General features: G+C 50.2%; 1 protein-coding gene across 1 annotated transcript in view; it reads right to left on the reverse strand.

Moving 5' to 3' along the window:
- Window positions 1-21,385, reverse strand: part of CASQ2 (calsequestrin 2) — a 301,670-nt gene that overhangs the window by 6,828 nt on the left and 273,457 nt on the right. Inside the window, exon 10 of the mRNA XM_085620733.1 lies at window positions 11,727-11,801. Within this exon, the coding sequence (XP_085476859.1) occupies window positions 11,727-11,801 (75 nt within the window). The remainder of the gene's footprint in view (window positions 1-11,726; window positions 11,802-21,385) is intronic.

Below are 21,385 nucleotides of genomic sequence, written 5' to 3' on the forward strand. Positions count from 1 at the left end.
AGAGAGCAGGTCAGAGGGATGCTGATGAGAGACGGTGGTCCCCCAGCATGAACACGCACTATCAGCCTAGCAAGGAGAGAGCAGGTCAGAGGGATGCTGATGAGAGACGGTGGTCCCCCAGCATGAACACGCACTATCAGCCCAGGAAGGAGAGAGCAGGTCAGAGGGATCATGGGAAGAGACGGTGGTCCCCCAGCATGAACACGCACTATCAGCCCAGGAAGGAGAGAGCAGGTCAGAGGGATGCTGGGAAGAGACGGTGGTCCCCCAGCATGAAGGATGCAGTCTTGGATTCACTATGGATTAATATTCTTCCAAATGAGGTTCATAGTTTAAATCTATGGTCCGATCACCTGAGTGGGAAACCAGTGTCGCTAATGCGAGGGGAAGGACACACTAGCAAACAAAGAATGTCATGTGCCCAAAGAGCCAGACAATAGTAAGTAAGTAACATGTTATAAAAGTGCGCAAATACCAAAGGCGTCTTGGCGCTGGCGTCCTATGAATAGGGTCTACTTAGAGAGGGCGGATAAAAGTCAAGTTTTTAGCATTTCCTGACATGCCTCTGATGGGATTGAGATCTCAAGGAGAGAGGCAGGCTGTTCTAAAGCTTACATGCCGAGGATGAAAAGCGTCCGCCTCCCCACCCGGCTTTATTCATTCTCGGAATGGCCACCAATTTAGCGGCTCTTGATCTGAGGTTATGACAGGAGACATAGCAAAAGACAATTGTTTTGAAAATAGAGAGGGCCAGTCTTGTAAAGTGCCTTGTGAACCTAACACGAAGCCTTGAATGTGACCCTCTCACAAAGAGGAGCCATGAAAGATCAGAGCTGCTCAGAGACGGGACTGAATTTAGGAATTCGTAGAAGCCGCCGGGCTGCCACATTTAGAAAGACTGGAGCTTCGAGTGCAAGCATTTCTGAATTCCGAGATAGCACTGATTGCAAATATCAATTATGAGAGGACAAGGGCCAGAATGACTGGTTTGCGCAATATTAAGGAAGACTTTTTTTCAGGATCCACCATGGATAAAAGCAGGATGAGGTGACATGATTGATGTTCCCAGAGAAACAGAGCTGCCTGTCAAACATTACCCCGAAGTTCCCTTTCTGAGCTGAAGACGAAAGAGGACCGAGATTGTGGGGGTCACCAGGAGCTCTTCCAAAATGAGATGCTATTTCCAAAGTAGAGCCCCTCAGTTTTTTCAGAATCCAGCTTAAGACAGTTTTTGAACTCATTGGCCAGCTTGTTGACGTCAGATGACATTGACACAACTATTTGTGTGTCATCGGAGCAGGTAATCACAAGGGAAGAGTTGGAGTGAAATTGTTTGTTGTCAAATAAAGGAATTAAAAGCTGACATGTATGTGGGTTGAGTGTGAGCTGTTGTATGGGTGAACCATTTGATGATCGCAACACCCCAGGTCACTGCAGAGTTGGCAGACGTGAACTTTACACCTACAAATCCCTGTCTTCAGGTGTGCTAGTCGAATGAGTTTAATGTGGGCAAAGCAAGCCCATATCACCCAGAATGCACTGGGATACCACAGGAAAGTCCAGTCCTTAATGACGTGGATGGAGGAGGCGCCTGTGAATGCGGGGGGGTTATACAAGGATTAGGAGGCGGCATCAGCACCGTGGGAGCGACACTTACATCAATGATGGATACCGTGGGAGCGACACATACATCGATGATGGATACCGTGGGAGCGACACATACATCGATGATGGATACCGTGGGAGCGACACTTACATCGATGATGGATACCGTGGGAGCGACACATACATCGATGATGGATACCGTGGGAGCGACACTTACATCGATGATGGATACCGTGGGAGCGACACTTACATCGATGATGGATACCGTGGGAGCGACACATACATCGATGATGGATACTGGCACTAAAAGCAAAGCTGTGTTGGGTTTTACCGTTAGGGTGACACATGCTTCATGGGGAGAGTGTAGGGTGGGGGAGTGTTAGAAATCCCCACACTCCCACACCGGAAGGGTGGTGGTGGTGGGTCTTCCCAGACATACACTGTGGTAGCTTGGCTCGAGTGGTCAGGGGTCAGGCACCGTGCTAAGCATACGTCATACCCACACAATAACCATGCGTGCATCCGTTCCAAAAACGACACTACACCTTAAAAATTATACTGAAAATATATCTTTTTATCTTCTTTTCTCTTAGTTGCTGATTAAATAAATAATAATACAATCACAGTACACAAGGCTTTTCCTTAAAAAGTGCAGGTCAAATAAATAATAACACTTTACAGGTGCAATAAATAGGATCAGGTCAAATAAATACTGTGAGGGAATAAATACTGTGCAGGAATAAGTTAGCTCAGGACAATAAATACATCACAGGAATAACTTAGATAAATACAATAAATACAGAACCCTCAATAAATAATATCAGCCAACAATGACATTTGTAAAATCAGATCACATTTAAAATACTATGGGCTGATTTGGCCCAGTCACAGCTTGTGGTTAGATGGATGGCCTGAGGGGTATCCTCCCTAGTTTGGACAAGGCTGAGGCCTAAACTGAGGTAGGTCAAGGGGGAATCTAGAGATCTGGCTCACCCACACTACACAACCCCTCTGTATTAGTCTCAGCTCACCCCTGGCACAATCAAGCTGGTTCCAGCACCTCTCTAGCCCCTAGGATGGTCTCTTAGGGCTTCACAGGGCCTTAGGCGCCCTCTATTCCACTTACTGCCCTTTCTATGAAGTTCCGACGCCGCTGGAGTCGTGTCGACGCCGTGAGGCGATTCCGGTTCGATGTCGGCGGCCTCGGCTCAATGACAGTCCTTGTCGACGCCGGGATGCGGTTCCGGTTCGATGTCGGCGGCCTCGGTTCGATGTCGACCTCCGGTTCGATGATGTTGGGCAGTCTGGGCTTGATGTCGACTTCGGGCGGCTCCGGTTCGATGTCGGCGGCCTCAGCTCGATGTCGACCTCCGGTTCGATGACGTCGGGCAGTCTTGGCTCGATGTCGACTTCGGGCGGCTCCGGTTCGATGACGTCGGGCGGCCTTGGCTCGATGTCGACTTCCGGCGGCTCCGGAGTGCGATCTCCACTCCCGACCTCCGGCACGATTCTCCTCAGGTTCCGGCGACTCCGGAGTGCGACCTCCACTCCCGACCTCCGGCACACTTCTCTTCAGGTTCCGGCGACTCCGGAGTGCGATCTCCACTCCCGACCTCTGGCACGCTTCACCTCGGTCTCCGGCGACTCCGGAGGGCGGACTTCACTCCCCCGTCGACGCCGCTCACTCGACCTCGGGTGACTTCCTCCTCGACCTCTGGTACTCTCCACGACCTCCGTCGGCGCCCTCTCTCGACCCCTGGCGGCTCCGGGTACGACGTCTGCTTTCCAGTCAGCGCCGCTTCTCCACCTCGGGCTCCAGGTCTCCAGGTCTCTAGGCTTCTTGACGTCGGACTTCAGGTAGTTACCAGTAACCAGGTCAGGTACTCGCTGTTCTTTACTTTTAAGGCCTGTTCCTGCTGTCCAGGTCCTTAAGATGGTTTTTCTTGCTTTCTCCCACACAGGGCTCCAGGCTGGTCTAAGTCAGTAGGGACTAGTATCAAGGGTGGGTTTATGGACCCCACTCCAGGCACAAGTTTCCACCCCTGCTGCCTCACTCCTTCCTCCTTCAGGTTTCTGCTCCTCTCTCTTCACCAGTCAGGTGCCAACTGCCAGCTCCAACTGTCAACTCTGACTTAGCTTCCCAACATTCCAAACCGCCTCCAACTATCACAGGGTTCCAGAATGTTGCAGAAGGTTCTAGTAGGTTCCAGTGGGTTCTGATGATGTCACAGGTGGCCACCATTTTGTGCTCCAGGCCCTCAGACAGAAGTTCCAGGGGTAGATAAAATGGCTCCCTGAATCTGCATCAATACTAAAAAGTCTGGTGGTTCCCAAAAAGGAAAAAATACTAACAGGGTTTGAGGCAAAAGTGGGACAAAATAAATAATGATGAGGAGGGACCACCCAAAGGGCTGACAGGTCTATCAGGGAGGGATGGGGTTCTGTTATCGCGTGTTGCGCTCTTTCTTTTGTGTTCCTTTACCTACTTCAAATGGCCCAGGAATTGAACTAATGACCCCTTAAGGGCTGTAATATACCAACCTGGATTGTTAATGGTGTTAACAATAAAATCAAAAGTGGGCGGTCATGTCATACGTCAAAAGATTCCCCCACTGCCCTGGTGTTCCATGGGACTTGCTTGTTGGGACCACAGTGCTCCTTGGGCGGGCATGGGACTCCAGGTCATGCCATGGGTATGGGTCATGTCATGGGTACTCCAGGTCACACCACTCGAGATGTACCTGAAGTTCCCGAGCGTGGCCACCCTTAAGAAAACCTTTCCACTGGTGGTGCATGAGCATGCCCGGACCCCTTGGGTCGCTTTGTGTAGTGGTCACAGGAATGTTTATGGGAAGAACGTGGTTGCTCCTCAGCGTTTACGCTCCCCTCCACTTGGTAGACCCCACACTGGAGACTGTCTCTCAGTTTTGGGCTAATTCTGCTCCAGGTCTGACCATCATTGCTGGTGACTTCAATGCCAACATAGGTAGCCAATATGACTGTTGTTCGGCAGCCCCCAGATCCCCCACGCCTCTACGCATGGGCTGGGGACCTAGGACTGGTTGACATGACGCGGCTACACCACGGTGAAGACAAGCAATATACTACCCCTCATCCCACCCGTATGGCACCTCTCCTCATATAGATTACTTCTGTACTCCCTCTGCAGATCTCAGCAGTACCTCCTGCACGCACCTACTCCCAAGGGGCTCTCAGACCACTCTCCGATGACACGGACTCTTGTGGAGCTGGTTGGATAGAGGGCTCCAGGTCGCCTGCATGCCTGGTGGTTTCTGGATGAGTCATTACCAGATTTTCTCCTTGGCACTATTACAGCGTATTTCGCCTTGCATTAAGGCACAGTCTCCTCCGCGACCACACCCTGGGAGGCCTTTAACATGGCTCTAAGAGGGGGCACATTTTCTTACATATGTGGCAAAACGAGAGACCTCGAGAGGGAACTCCTGCGACTGGACCTTGATGTTCGTCGTTTCGAGCAGGTGTGGCGAGACCCCCTCCCATCGCTGAGGTGATACAGAAGCAGCTTGAATCAGCCTGACCAGCCTTCAAGTAAAAGCTTCCTGACACTGCCCACCTGGGCTGTTCCATTCCCATGGGAGGGTGTACGAAATGGGAGACAAGGCAGGGAAGCTACTTTCCTGGCTTGCAAAAGCAAATAGTATGAACAGATTTGTTTCCAAGCTGCATACCTCTGAGGGGGAGACAGTTTGGACAGGGGTCCTGGAGAGGCTGAATTTGCCTCCTACTATAGCGCTCTATAGGCCTATCGGCCGCCCCCCTTCCCTGAGAGATACAGCCCATTACACAGGACTTGCCAATGGGAGCCCTCCCGGCGGCAGAGAGTGGGACGGGGTCTTCCTTTGCAACAGAGATCCCACTGGCCATCACATCGATGCCCCCGGCCAAACCCTTTCGTCCAAATGGCTGTCTGCTGGAGCGTTTAAAAGGTGCTCCTCTCTGCTAATCCCCACTTACAGGCATTGTATGAGGATGACTTTGACGCGTGTAGGGTGGTCTATGACTACCATAACAGTTGTCCTCAAACCGGACAAACCCCCAGAGGAGTGTGCCTCTTACGCCCTGTCTCTGGCCACTCACCAGGTACCAGTGGCGCGCTCATTAGTCCACATGCGCCAAAATGGTTCCATGTCCAGCGGAAGGGTTGGCCATTTCCTACGCTGTTGGCATTTGCCCTTGGCCTGCGCGGATGAGCTAGCACACGTCTAGTGGATATAGAGAGAGCGTTTGACACAGTTCACCGGCCGTTCCTGGGTGTGGGGGAAGAGAGGGAGTTAAAAAATAAAAACACCTTTTCGCCGGCCGCCACCTCTCTTTCGGCTTCTTCAGCTTCCTCCTCCAGTCCTGAAGAACTTGCAGGAAGCACTCGGCTCACAGCCACCCCACAGCCAATTGCTGCAATGTAGCATTGTGATTGGTCTGAGCGCCATGAATTGCTTGTAGGTGTAACTCCCTTATCCTGACTAGGAAGAAGGGTCCCTTCTTGGACAGAGTAACAAACTGCTAACTAGAGACCATCAGCCCCTTGCAGTGCTTAATTTGAGCTGGTAGTTTCCGGTGTCGACACTGGTACTTAATTGTGAGCACCAGCACTTATGATAGACTGCCACATGGTGATGCTGTTTTTCCCAAAGATGAGCACAACAATAGTTGTTTATTAATTCATTATACAGTAAAAATGACAAATACCTGCCTCCCCAACCATTCTTTAAGCTTTTGGGTCCTGCAATAATCTCATTTGTCAAACTTGCAGGAGTGTGATGGTCAGTAGTTGTGTTGATACTATCATTGGCAGCATTGGCAGGGGCAAGGGAGTAACAGCAGTGGGGTAACAGCTGTGGAGTAACAGCAGTGGAGTAACAACATAGGAGTAACAGCAGTGGAGCAACAACATAGAAGTAACAGCGGTGGAATAATAGCAGTGAAGTAACAGCAGTGGATTAACAGCGGTGGAGTAACATCAGTGGAGTAACAACAGTGGATTAACAGCAGTGGAGTAACAACAGTGGATTAACAGCGGTGGATTAACAGCAGTGGAGTAACAACATAGGAGTAACAACAGTGGAGTAACAGCAGTGGAGCAACAGCAGTGGATTAATAGCTGTGGAGTAACAACATAGGAGTAACAACAGTGGAGCAACAGCAGTGGAGTAACAGCAGTGGAGTACCAGCAGTGGAGTACCAGCTGTGGAGTACCAGCTGTGGAGTAACAGCAGTGGAGTAACAACATAGGAGTAACAGAAGTGGAGCAACAGCATAGAAGTAACAGCGGTGGAGTAACAGCAGTGAAGTAACAGCAGTGGATTAACAGCGGTGGAGTAACATCAGTGGAGTAACAACAGTGGATTAACAGCAGTGGAGTAACAGCAGTGGATTAACAGCTGTGGAGTAACAACATAGGAGTAACAACAGTGAGCAACAGCAGTGGAGTAACAGCAGTGGAGTACCAGCAGTGGATTAACAGCGGTGGCAAGGGAGTAACAGCAGTGGAGTAACAACATAGGAGCAACAACAGTGGAGCAACAACATAGAAGTAACAGTGGTGGAGTAACAGCAGTGGAGTAACAGCTGTGGAGTAACAACATAGGAGTACCAACAGTGGAGCAACAACAGTGGATTAACAGCGGTGGAGCAACAACATAGAAGTAACAGCAGTGGAGTAACAGCAGTGGAGTAACAGCAGTGGAGTAACACGAGTAGAGTATCAGCAGTGGTGTAACAGCAGTGGAGTAACAGCAGTGGATTAACAACAGTGGAGAAACAGCAGTGGAGTAACAGCAGTGGTGTAACAACAGTGGAGTAACAGCTGTGGAGTAACAGCAGTGGAGTAACAACAGTGGAGTATCAACAGTGCTGTAACAGCAGCGGAGTAACAGCTGTGGAGTAACACCAGTGGAGTTTCAGCTGTGGAGTAACAGCAGTGGAGTAACACCAGTGGAGTTTCAGCTGTGGAGTAACAGCTGTGGAGTAACAACAGTGGAGTAACAACAGTGGAGTAACAACAGTGGAGTAAAAACAGTGGAGTAAAAACTGTGGAGTAAAAACTGTGGAGTAACAGCAGTGGAGTAACAGCAGTGGAGTAACAACAATGAACTGGGTACCAGATTCAGAATCCAATGTTCCGGGTCATGGCTCTCACTGAGACACATACATGACAACCACCTTCTTTTCTTTGTCTTACTCACTTGATGACTTTGTCTTTCAGATTCATAGAGGAGACCAACTGAACCTCACTACATCAATACTTCACCAGTATTTACAGTGACACTTTGTCTGTCCTTCTGCACTACAAATAGTGATTTCAAAACCCATATTACAAGGCGATTATGTCACGCCTATTCACGATTATGTCATGCCTATTCACGATTATGTCACCCTGTTCATGATTATGTCACACCTATTCACATTTATATCACGCCCATTCACGATTATGTCACGCCCATTCACTAATATGTCACATCCATTCACGATTATGTCACGCCCATTCACGATTATGTCACGCCCATTCACAATTATGTCACGCCTATTCACTAATATGTCACACCTATTCACGATTGTGTCACGCCTATTCACTATTATGTCACATCTATTCACAATTATGTCACGCCCATTCACTATTATTTCACGCCCATTCACTATTATGTCACGCCCATTCACGAATGTCACACCTATTCATGATTATGTCACGCATATTCACTATTATGTCACGCCTATTCACGATTATGTCACGCCTATTCCTGATTATGTCACACCTATTCCCGATTATGTCACGCCCATTCACAATTATTGTTACGCCTATTCACGATTATGTCACGCCTATTCATGATTATGTCACGCCCATTCACGATTGTCATGCCCATTCACAATTATGTCATGCCCATTCATGATTATGTCACGCCTATTCATGATTATGTCACACCTATTCACTAATATGTCACACCTAATCACGATTGTGTCACGCCTATTCACTATTATGTCACATTTATTCACAATTATGTCACGCCCATTCACTATTATGTCACACCTATTCACAATTATGTCATGCCCATTCACTAGTATGTCACGCACATCCACGATTATGTCATGCCTATTCACTATTTTCCATGATTTGCACACATGCTATTTTTCCCCTGAGGTAAAGAGCTCATGGAGTGGAGGCCTCATCTCAGTTTGATTTTCTTCTCACAATCTAATTTGTCTCCATTGACAATACATTTAGGTGCACTTTTTTTAATCAGCACCCTGTAACTGAAAGGTAAACCGAACCTGAATGCTCTTTGCACTCAGTGGCCCTTAGTTAACTGAGTATTGTGGAAAGCAGCTTCAAAGCGCTTCATTTCTGCAGGTAACTGTTCATCTAAAAACAACAAAAATTGTACTGAGAAAACCCACACCCTCTAAACTCCTTTTCTATTATTTTACAATAGTCAATCAAAAAAGTATTGTCCAGTATTTAACTTACTGTTTCAAAAAATATACATACTAATAAAACAAAAATATGATAAAAGAATATGGATTTTGTGATATGGTCCAATAAAGCCATTAGCAAACATTGACAAGCCACTCAGCTTTCGGTCGCCTGGTTTACTGAGATGGCACCAGAGCCCTTGGTGGAATCATAGGACTGTACTGGACTGTACTGGTACCAGTACATTGTGGGGATTCCCAAATCACTGGGCTTCTTTCTTCACAACCATCTGAACACCCACAGGCAGATCCTAGCCCTGGCACAAAGCGCAGGGCACCTGAGCTAACACTGCTCCGGGACCCAGCTAAGACTGCACCAGGCCCCAGCTGCGACTGCTCCGGGCCCCATCTAAGACTGCTCCAGACCCCATCTAAGACTGCTCCAGGCCCCACCAAAGACTGCTCCGGGCCTCATCTAAGACTGCTCCGGGCCCCATCTAAGACTGCTCCGGGCCCCAGCTAAGGCTGCTCCGGGCACCATGGAAGACTGCTCCGGGCCCCAGCTAAGACTGCTCCGAGCACCATCGAAGACTGCTCCAGGCCCCATCTAAGACTGCTCCAGGCACCAGCGGAGACTGCTCTGGGCCCCATCTAAGACTGATCCAGGCACCACTGAAGACTGCTCCGGGCCCAATCTAAGACTGCTCCAGACCCCATCTAAGACCAGCTCCGGGCACCACCAAAGACTGCACCGGGCCTCATCTAAGACTGCTCCGGGCCCCATCTAAGACTGCTCCGGGCCCCATCTAAGACTGATCCAGGCACCACTGAAGACTGCTCTGGGCCCCATCTAAGACTGCTCTGGGCCCCATCTAAGACTGCTCCGGGCCCCAGCTAAGGCTGCTCCGGGCCCCAGCTAAGGCTGCTCCGGGCACCATGGAAGACTGCTCCAGGTCCCATCTAAGACTGCTCCAGGCACCAGCGGAGACTGCTCCGGGCCCCATCTAAGACTGCTCCGGGCCCCATCTAAGACTGCTCCGGGCCCCAGCTAAGACCTCTCCGGGCACCATCGAAGACTGCTCCGGGCCCCATCTAAGACTGCTCCAGGCACCAGCGAAGACTGCTCCAGGCCCCATCTAAGACTGCTCCGGGCACCACCTAAGACTGCTCCGGGCCCCAGCTAAGACTGCTCCGGGCACCATCGAAGACTGCTCCAGGCCCCAGCGAAGACTGTTCCGGGCCCCATCTAAGACTGCTCCAGGCCCCATCTAAGACTGCTCCAGGCCCCATCTAAGACTGCTCCAGGCACCAGCGAAGACTGCTCCGGGCCCCATCTAAGACTGCTCCGGGCCCCAGCTAAGACTGCTCCGGGCCCCAGCTAAGACTGCTCCGGGCCCCAGCTAAAACTACTCCGTCCCCAGCTAAGGCTGCTCTGGGCCCCATCTAAGACTGCTCTGGGCCCCGTCTAAGACTGCTCCGGGCCCCACCTAAGACTGCTCCGGACCCCAGCTAAGACTGCTCCGGGCCCCAGCTAAGACTGCTCCGGGCACCAGCTAAGGCTGCTCCGGGCCCCAGCTAAGACTGCTCTGGGCCCCGGGTAGTTCATTCCTTGAAACCTGTGGGCCAGATTACAGTAACTCACTCCTCTCTGGTTTGCCTAAGGGGCCCATCTAGCTCTTCCGAGAGCTGTGCTCCACATGCTGCCCGCTTTGTGACAGGTCACAAGAAATTCAACCACATCTCTCCTACTCTCCGCCTCTTCCAATGGCTCCCCATCGATGCCAGGGTCCAATCATGACTGCATGCAATGCTGGTGAGGTCTTTCACCAGTCCGCTCCCTCCCACATGGACCTGGTTGGAAAACTAAAAGCCTCCAGAGCTCAATGAGGCTCAAGAAACGCTGAGTCCCTCCTGCTCAAGCCTCCGACTCTCAGGCAAGGAGGCTGCATGAGACGGGATGAGGCTCAAGAAACGCGGAGTCCCTCCTGCTCGAGCCTCCGACTCTCAGGCAAGGAGGCTGCATGAGATGGGATGAGGCTCAAGAAACGCGGAGTCCCTCCTGCTCGAGCCTCCGACTCTCAGGCAAAGAGGCTGCATGAGACGGGCATCTTCTGGGAGAGCAACGATGCTCCGGAAGTCCCGCCCACCAGCCCTGCGCACACTTCCTGTCTGTTCACATTCAAAAGGAACTCAACCCCTCCTATTCGAGGGACCCTTTGGTTACAGTGCGGATTACCACAATATTGACTTGAGCTGTCCATCATGTTACAGTTAGTTTTTGTTCGCTCTCTTCTCGTTTTTACTTAATATAGACTTTCTATGATGGTAAGGTAACTCCTTCCTTCCCAGTAATGTCTCAGACGGTGTGATCTGTCTGTTCCTTGTTTTCCTGGTGCTAACAGGTTGATTTTAGGTTGTTTGTTAACCATAAGTTACTACCTGATTCTAAGTGCCTTTGGGCCAAGTCCATTCTCTACAAAACACAATCGGTATATCAGTACACACCTTCTCTATATACAACAGCCTGTACTCCTCGAACAGGGCCGCCAAAGGCAGCAGGGCTCATTACAGTTGACCATTAGAACCCCCTCAAGCCCCCGAGGCTGTACCGACTGCCCCGGAGGTGCACCGGTGTATCACCCCGACACCCCCTGGTGAGCGAGCCTCACACTTACGTCCGTTACATTCACTATGCCGATCTGGGGCTTGAAGAGGTCGATCTTGAACGTCTTCTCCCAGTAGGTTATCAGCTGCAAAGAGAACACAAGATACATTATTATACCCTCACACACTCCTCTCCATTTGTACAGCACTGTGAGAAGTTGGCCTGGCATATGCTGGTCACTAGTTATAGTGGCCACCTTGCACCAGTCCAATTCGACTCTTATGGTAGATAGGTTTAAGACAACCTTTTAAAGAAAGCTATCCTAGTGGTAGCTGTGGAGAGCAGCCTTCAGGCTAAGTCTCTGAGGAATGTAAAGCAGCTTGTTTTACCTTATAATCTCTTGAATTACCAAATGAAAAGGACACCACACAGGTATATATATCAAATATATATGTATTTATTTCTAGACACACTCTACTAATCTCTTTATGAGATTAGAAGCCAGGTAAACATTCAAATGTCAACAGTTCTCAATAAATTAAGCACAAATGTGGCTGGAGCCCTAGGGGCGTACCAGACCATATACTAAAAAAATGGGTTAACAAAGTCGACTTGCAAAATGACAAAGCCTAGGGCCTGGAGAATCGCTGGGGCTTCACTACTGCAGCGTTAGCAGGCAAGTAACAAGCTCACGGGAGACACGTGCAGTGTCTAAACACAGCTGCGGGTTTCCTATAGGTTACAATGGAGCAAGTCGCGGTTTGTATTTTAAAGTTTTAGGGCACTTCGAAGAAGTCAACAAGCAAGCCACTTACAGGGTAAGTATTTCGAGGGCCAACACACACTTGGGCACCGGAGTGCACGAGTTATTACCTCACCCAGGGAAGCCGGGTGCATAGGTGTCTTTTGGTGTTGGGTCGCGATGCTGTTTTCAATGGAGACCAATGAAGACTTGCTGCTTGAGACGACTGAAGTGGTGTCCGCTGGAATCCGAAGGTGGATTGAAGATGGAGAAGACCTGAAAATTGAAGGGACAGTGTTCATGGTCACTTGCCAGTGACCGGTGGCCAGCAGGATGGATGACCACAGATGTCGCGTCTCTTCAGGTCGATGATGGTGTTTTGTTTCTTCGCTCACGAGGTCCAGGAGGGATCGACGATGACCAGCAGCTGGATTCGGAGTGTCCCACAACGTCTGCAGCTGATGACGGTATCGGCAACCAGATTAGAGCCAACAAGCCCTGGCAACTGCAAGTCTTGTGTGGACTGAAGATAGTCGGTGATGCAGACCAGCAAGGTCTGATGGATTTACCCAGCCGGGATAAGTGAGGGCAGGCCTGGAGCAACCAGAAGAGCCCTTCGTATTGTTGAGAAAGTCTTCGGGGGACCCACTAGCCAACGGGCAAGTGATCGCAAAGACGCCGCCACAGGAAAAGTTTCACAGGAGCCCACAGTCACTCGGGACAGGGTAGGCCGCTGATTTTTGGAACAAGACCTGCTGGGGACTTGGGCCACAAATGGTCCAAAGTACAAGTTCATAGAACGTTGTTTAGGGTTTGCACTCGAAATCAGTGCACGGTTCCCAGGTATTGCAGTTCCTTGTCACTCATGGGGTCTAGATGCCACAGCTTCGCTGGGGACTCAAAATGGCCGTCGAGAGGTCAGGAAATCTGCTTCAGGGGACGCAGGGACTTCGGACTTCGGCGGGAGCGGGAAGGTTTGCGACTGTTGATTCAAAGTTTTGGTGCCTGCCAAGCAGGGGAGTCACTCCTTGACTCCAAGGGAGATTCTTCAGTCTTCCAAAGGTAGTGGAACGTCGAAGGGCCAGGATTCGTCTTTGTAGAGCGTCGTCCAGGGTAATCTGAATTGCATTGGCAATGCTTGCTATCTTATAGTGAAGATAGGGGAGGGACTAGCTCTATGACCACTCCTCTAGGAGGGTCAGGGTAGTGGGTGGTTGCACCCACTTCCCTTTGTCCAGTTTCACGCCAGAGCAGGGGCAGGTAGCCTCTGAACCGGTTTGAGCTGGCATATGCACAGAGGAGCCTACTGCTCCCCCAGTGCAGGACGTCAAAGCACTCTAAGAGTGCACCCACCCAGCTCCAATACACTAGATCCTGTCTGGGAGGTGGTGACACCTCCCTGTGACAGGATGCCTTTTGTTGGGCTTCCTCCACTGTGAGTTTCGGTCAGCAGCAGGAGGGCAGCCCAGTGTCTGTGCTGGTGGCATCCATTTTGTGATGCCAGGGCTCTAGAAGGGTGGGATCATACTCCCACACCAGTTACTGGTGTGGGGGTATGATTCGAAGTTGTTTGACACCAAACACGACATGTTTTGATGCAGTCATTCCAAAGTTAGCATTTACCGCGAGGTTAAAATGCACTTAAGAGTATATGGTTTAACCGCATCCACAAACAGCAGCAGAGAATAGACTCTGCCAGCTGCAGAGGGGTCCTGCTCATGCAGAAGCACCCCCTCACATAGTAAACCAAGCACCCTGCCCTCAGGATTGATAGGGCCTGCAATAGGGGTGGCTGATAGGTTTATATGTGTGTGTATGGTGAGATATAGGAACCTATACCTCAGTGAGGAGTGCTAACACTACCTCACACATGCTGCAGTAGCAGGCCTGTGGTGTCAGATTGAGAATGCTTCCCAGGGGTGGCATAATACATGCTGCAGCCCCTGGTAGGCCTGTGAAGTACCAATGCCCTAGGTACCTAAGGTACCATATACTAGGGGCTCATAAGGTACCACAGTATCCAATCACTAGTGCATCTAATATGCACACCAAGTTGTTTTCAGGGAGTAAGCAGATAGGCTGGGGTCCTGGATAGCAGGATCCCAGCCAGACTAGTCAAAAACCATGCAAACACCAGGAAAAAATTGGGGGCAACCATATAGTCAGATTCAACCTTCCTACAAGCACACACACAACAATCACCACCAGGACGCCCCGCGCATTTGTGCGCCCTACAAGTGTCTTCCTCCTCATCCTCATCTGGTTTGGGTTCGATCAATGTTGACCAAGTTTACATCTTCATGGGCTCAGTTCGAAAGCAGGAGAGCTCCTCACATACAGATGAACACAGAGGGGGATATCTACTAGGAGGTTGGGGTTGGTGGTGTGAATTGTTAGCCTCCCGGGCTTAACGACACACTCTGCCACTTCTGAAACGCAAGGCTACACCATATTTACAAGGATGTGGTGCAGCCTTGTGTTTCCCCCTGCGATGGCGCTAAGTTTAGCAACCTAGCGCCGACGCATACACGCTTGCACCAGAGTGCAAGGGTGTCTGTGTGCAGGGGAGGATTGTTTATGTGTAGGAAGGTGTCCCTTCCTGCACATGAACAATCCTAAAATGCCATTTTGTAACTTTCATGTGTGCTGCTTCATGCAACACACATGTAAGTTACAAAATGGCATTTTTAAAAAGGTTTGTTTATGTACAGGAAGGGGCACCTTCCTGTACATAAACAAATCTCAGCATTTTGCTTTTTCCATGTGTGCTGCACAAGGCAGCACACATGGAAAAGCAAAAACTAGGAGAAATAATGCATTTCTCCTCGTTTTGCCAGCTTAAGACCAGGATTTTCCTGGTCTTAATATTGGCACTGCCTCCTATGTACGTCACCCTTGTACATACTGGGCAGCGTCAAAATGAGTGGGTGTTGCGGTGGAACACCCACTGCAACACGCACTGCACGCCCCTTTCACGCTAACTATAGTGGCGTTCCTGTGGCGATAGGGGTGTGGTATCCTGCTGCTCAGCCAGAATGAATGCGTGAGTGAATGCGGGTCTGTGGAATGTTGGAGTGCCTGTGTGAGCTGGTGTCTGGGCTGAGCAGCAGGGAGGCTGCTCCTGGTGGGTCTCTCTTCCATGTAACTTACTGCTCAATAAATCTACAAGAAAATTACTTGGATTCGACTACCTTCCATATACTACAAGGGGTTGTAAATATGCCCCTCTGTATTGCTACCTGAGAGGATTTACCACCCATGTACATCCTACTTCACTGTAAACAGCCTCAATGTCGACAAATCTTCACAAAACATTCCAAAAAATAAAGATTCCTCCACCTCAGCTTTTTCCTAAACTGCATTTTCCTCATGCAGTTTTCCATACGAAAATTGACCAGCGATACTGCAAAAACGGCTAAATAGAATGACACTAAGTTTGGCAGGAGGCTGGATCCTGGTGCAGAAAGCTCGCTTCTTGTGATTTGGTGTAAATCCGTTTGGTAGTTTCTGAGAGATTAAGGTTCAAATTAATTCTATATTTGACACCACAGATCCACCACGGTGGATTCGCGGATCCTGCCACGCTCTGATTGGTTGTCTACTACTAATGTGGATCCATGAGGTTGAATGTGGGATCCTATTGGCTGGCAGCAACCGGAAGAGACGGTTGTGTCTTTGATCTTAGGACTCGGGGACTCAGTCCCTGAGTCTCAGGAAATACTTTAAAAAAACAAATAAAGAGACAAGATAGCGGTGCCCTGACCTGATACAATACTAGTTGTATGTTCACTGACATCATTGAGAACATCATTGAGGCATCTGAAATCACATTACTGATGGCAGCGTAGGGTGACCAACTGGCATTGGTGCAAATTCTGGACGGTGAGTGTAAAAATTCAGGACAAAGGGTCAAAATTCAGGACACAAATTCAGGACAGGAGGTCAAAATTCAGGACAAAACGTCAGGACAATAGGTAAGTTTTACAGACACATCAGAGGAGGTCACACAATAGTATACAAGTAAGCCCAGCCATATCCAAACATATTCAACCGTTTGCAAACCTATCCATGATGTATCCTTCCATCTATCATTACAGTCATCCATCCCTTCATCCATTCTTTCATCCATCCATTATCCATCCATCCACCATTTCACCCTATCCATCTGTACACTCATCCATCCACTCTTCTACCCATCCATCCATTCACTCATCCATCCAGCCATTTACCCTTTCACCCATCCAGCCATCCTTTCACTTACTCATCCATCCACCCAGTCACTCATCCTTCCACCCATCCACCCTTTCAGTCATCCATCCATCCTCCCTTTCTCTCTCCATCGACCCTTTCACTTAGCCATCCTTCCATCCATCCATCCACCCACCCATCCATCTACTCGTCCACTCATGAATCCATCCATTGACCCTATCACTCATCCATCCTTTCTCTCATCCATCTATCCTTTCACTCCTTCACTCATCTATTCATCCTTTTGTCCATCTACCCTCCCTTTCACTCACTCATCCATCCTTACATCCACCTTTCACTCGTCCCTCCATCCATTCACCCTTGCACTTATCAATTCATCAATCCATCCATCATTTCACTCATCCATCCACCCACTCACTCATCATCCACCTTTTCACTCATCCATCCTTTCACTCATCCATCCTTTCACTCATCCATCCTTTCACTCATCCATCCACCCTTTTACCCATCCAGCTACCCTTCCACCCATACATCCAGCTAGTTACCTTTTCTCTCATCCATCCTTCCACTCACTCATCAATCCATCCTCTCTCAGCCATCTATTCAATCTTTCATTCGGCCAGTCACCCTTTCACTAATTCATCCAGCCATCCACCCATTCCTTCACTTACTCACTCGCTCACCTTTTCATATTAATTTTGAGCTGAGCCTTTTTGAGAAGAGGCCCATCAAGAACTTCACCCTCGCTGCAGGAGCCATTCCAGGACTGGGACAGAAGCCACCCAGGGCGTAGACGGGATCCACCACAGGGGGGGACAGGAGCCATCACAGGCGGAGGGTGGAGGGGACAGGAGCCACCACATGGGGGGACAGGAACCATCACTGGGGGGGGGGAGGAGCCATCACAGGAGGGGGAACAGGATCCACCAGGGTGGGCACAGGTGTGGGCATGCAGTATTCTAGTATCCTCTTGGTCTCTTCCAGGGTGGGGTAGGGCTCCTCACCCCCTCCTGGACAAGACAACGAGAGGACAGGCTCTCTTTCTAAAATGTTAGTTTTCCATCCCCCACTGTGATGTACAGTACTTAAAGGAGATACTCCAGAGAACTGATTTAACTGATTGTCCTCCATACTTTGTTAATCAGTGTGGGTGCGATTGTGCCATTTCTTTATTTTCTTACAATGTAGACTGCATGTTTGAAGAACCGAGGTTTGCTTACAATTTAGTGACAGTAATTAAGCTCTGTGAAGAGAACCACGTGCTGCCTCCGGGTAATCAGGGCCAGTTCTAGGATGTTTGGGGCCCTGGGCAGGAAGGGAATGTGGAGGCCCCTCTAAATTGCAGAGACATGCCGCATTCAGGGCTGTTTGCATCTGAATACATGCCCCTGCTCCTGAAGCGTCAGCCCCTCCATCTGTCACCTTCAAGCACCTCTTAACAGCTCATCAAGGGCTGAAGGTGTGAGGGTTGCCATCCCGCTGTGCCTCTCCAATGCTGCTGGGTATTTGAGCCTTGGTACAGCATGGGAGTCAAGAAGGGAGGTGGGTGGAAGCTGTGCCGGCTTTAGGGTGGTGCGACCGGTGCCCGGTTAAAATTACGGACAAATGGCGCCCGTTAAAGAATCCTTCACGGACAACGGACAGACGCCGGAAATTACGGACTGTCCGTGAAATTTACGGACGGTTGGGCACCCTATGGCAGCGGCGCCCGTTATTATTACTTTAGGGCAGAAGTTGTAGTTAGTTGAGATAACTGCAGCTACGACTGGCGAATTAAGGGGTTTTATTAGTTTAAAATGGTGCATGTTCAGTGACATTTTCACCGAACTATAACGTCTCTTTTACCTCTGGTTTTTTCAATGAATCTATAAACACTCACAGAATGTTTAAGATAATCAATGCCAGACGAGGAACGAGTCTGTAGTGTGAACAATATACATTTGAAAGCTAAATGACCCCTGTGCATGACATCGACTCCCCAGATTGGAGGGATATCCCATGTGCCATCCCAGGGGTTGCTTCTCCTTCACTCCCTCTCCTTGTCTTTCATTGTCCCCGGCAGAGCTGTGAGTGGACCAGAGAGAGAGCCTGGCAGAGTGCAAGGGGCAGCCTTCCCCCTCACTCACACTGGCTTCCACTCCTGTGGACGACAAAACCTGTCTCTCCTCCTGGTGGAGAAACACATTACACCTAATGGAAGAAAGCAGACACACGGCCAGGGAACCATCTCTGATGTCAGAAGCTGTCTCCACACAGCCAGACTACAAACAACGTGAGGAGCAAAACACATGCTAAAACTGACTATAATAATCCACATTTGTAAAGCGCGAACAATCACCCGTAAGGGTCTCTAGGCGCTGGGGCCGTCGGGAAGAATAAGCAAGCTATTGCCCAGAGTCACATGGTGCTGGGCTGACCTGCCGCCGGCGATCGAACCGTGATCCCCAGATTCCGGAGTCAGTCGCCCTGGCCGCGGCGCCGCAGCGACTGCCTTCAAACATCAGACACGTCACCCAATGACCGGGCCCTTCAGACCCCACCCCCATGCAGGCCCTCAAAGGCATCTTACCAAATCTGGCAGCTCTTTCAACACACTCCAGAAACCAACTGGAGTCGGGGATTCTTCCGCCCAAACTCAAGACCTCCCTCATCAGACCACTGATCGGGGAAAGAAACGGAGAAATATCTCACGCAGCCAACCACCGACTGAGGTCGACTGATGGCTAACAGCCCCTGCCAGGAAACCAGCTGGAATGAGCTACCTTCTCCCGATCTCAGCTTTGATAAAGTGAATAATCTGCTCCTCAGTCGCTCCTGGGTGGACCCTATAGAACACTATACCCCGACACCCTGTAATCAGTGGCAGCCGAGGGGCGCTGTACGGTTGATCCTGGGTGGACCCTATGGAACATTATACCCTGACACCCTGCAATCAGGAAGGCCGAGGGCCACTGTACGGTTGATCCTGGGTGGACCCTATAGAACATTATACCCTGACAATGTATAATCATTGGAGGTCAAGGGCCGCTCTATGATTGATCCTGCGTGGACCCTATAGAACATTATACCCCGACACCCTGTAATCAGTGGAGGCCGAGGGCCGCTGTACGGTTGATCCTGGGTGGACCCTATAGAACATTATACACTGACAATGTATAATCATTGGCGGTCAAGGGCCGCTCTATGATTGATCCTGGGTGGACCCTATAGAACATTATACCCCGACACCCTGTAATCAGAGGAGGCTGCGGGCCGCTGTATGGTCGCTCCTGGGTGGACTGTACAGAACACTATACCCCAACACTCTGTAATCAGTGGTGCCCTAGGGCCGCTCTACAGTTGATCCTGGGTGGACCCTACAGAACATTATACCCTGACAATGTATAATCAGTAGAGGCCGAGGGCCGCTGTACAGTTGATCCTGGGTGGACCCTACAGAACATTATACGCCAAAACCCTGTGATCAGAGGATGCTGAGGGCCGTTGTATGGTTGATCCTGGGTGGACCCTTTAGAACATTATACGCCAACACCCTGTAATCAGAGGAGGCTGACGGCCGCTGTATGGTTGATCCTGGGTGGACCCTATAGAACATTATACGCCGACACCCTGTAATCAGAGGAGGCTGAGGGCCGCTGTATGGTCGCTCCTGGGTGGACTGTACAGAACACTATACCCCGACACTCTGTAATCAGTGGTGCCCTAGGGCCGCTCTACAGTTGATCCTGGGTGGACCCTACAGAACATTATACCCTGACAATGTATAATCAGTAGAGGCCAAGGGCCGCTGTACAGTTGATCCTGGGTGGACCCTACAGAACATTATACGCCAACACCCTGTGCTCAGAGGAGGCTGAGGGCCGTTGTATGGTTGATCCTGGGTGGACCCTTTAGAACATTATACGCCAACACCCTGTAATCAGAGGAGGCTGACGGCCGCTGTATGGTTGATCCTGGGTGGATCCTATAGAACATTATACGCCGACACCCTGTAATCAGAGGAGGCTGACGGCCGCTGTACGGTTGATCCTGGGTGGACCCTATGGAACATTATACCCTGACACCCTGTAATCAGGGAGGCGAGGGACACTCCGCAGTTGCTCGCGGGTAAAGCCTACAGAACATTATACCCTGACACCCTGTAATGAGTGGAGGCCAAAAACCTCCCCTCGGATGTTCCTGGGTGGACCCTCTAGAACACTATACCCTGATACCCTGTACTCAGATGAGGCAGAGGGCTGCACTGTGGTTGATCCTGGGTGGACCCTAAAGAACATTATACCCTGACACCCTGTAATCAGAGGGGGTCGAGGGCAGGTCCTCGGCTGATCCTTTTTGGATCCTAAGGAACATTATACCCTGACATCCTGTAATCAGTGGCGGACGAGGTCTGCTCCTTAGTTGCTCAAGGGTGGAACCTACAGAACATTATACCCTGATTCCCTGTAATCAGTGGAGGCGAGGCGCGCTCCTCAGTTTATCCTGGGTGGACCCTACAGAACATTATACCCTGACACCCTGTAATCAGTGGCGGCCGAGGGCCGCTCCTCAGTTGCTTCTTGGTGGACTCTACAGAACATTATACCCTGACACCCTGTGATCAGGGAGGCCGAGGGACGCTCCTCGGCTGATACTGGGTGGACATTTATAGAACATTATACAGTGACACCCTGTAATCAGTGGAGGCCGAGGGCTGCTCTTCGTTGAGCCTTGGTGGACCCTATAGAACATTATACCCTGACACCCTGTAATCAGTGGCGGCAGAGGGCCGCTCTTCG

The sequence above is a fragment of the Triturus cristatus genome, chromosome 8, assembly GCF_964204655.1.
Source record: "Triturus cristatus chromosome 8, aTriCri1.1, whole genome shotgun sequence".
NCBI classification, from domain to species: domain Eukaryota; kingdom Metazoa; phylum Chordata; class Amphibia; order Caudata; family Salamandridae; genus Triturus; species Triturus cristatus.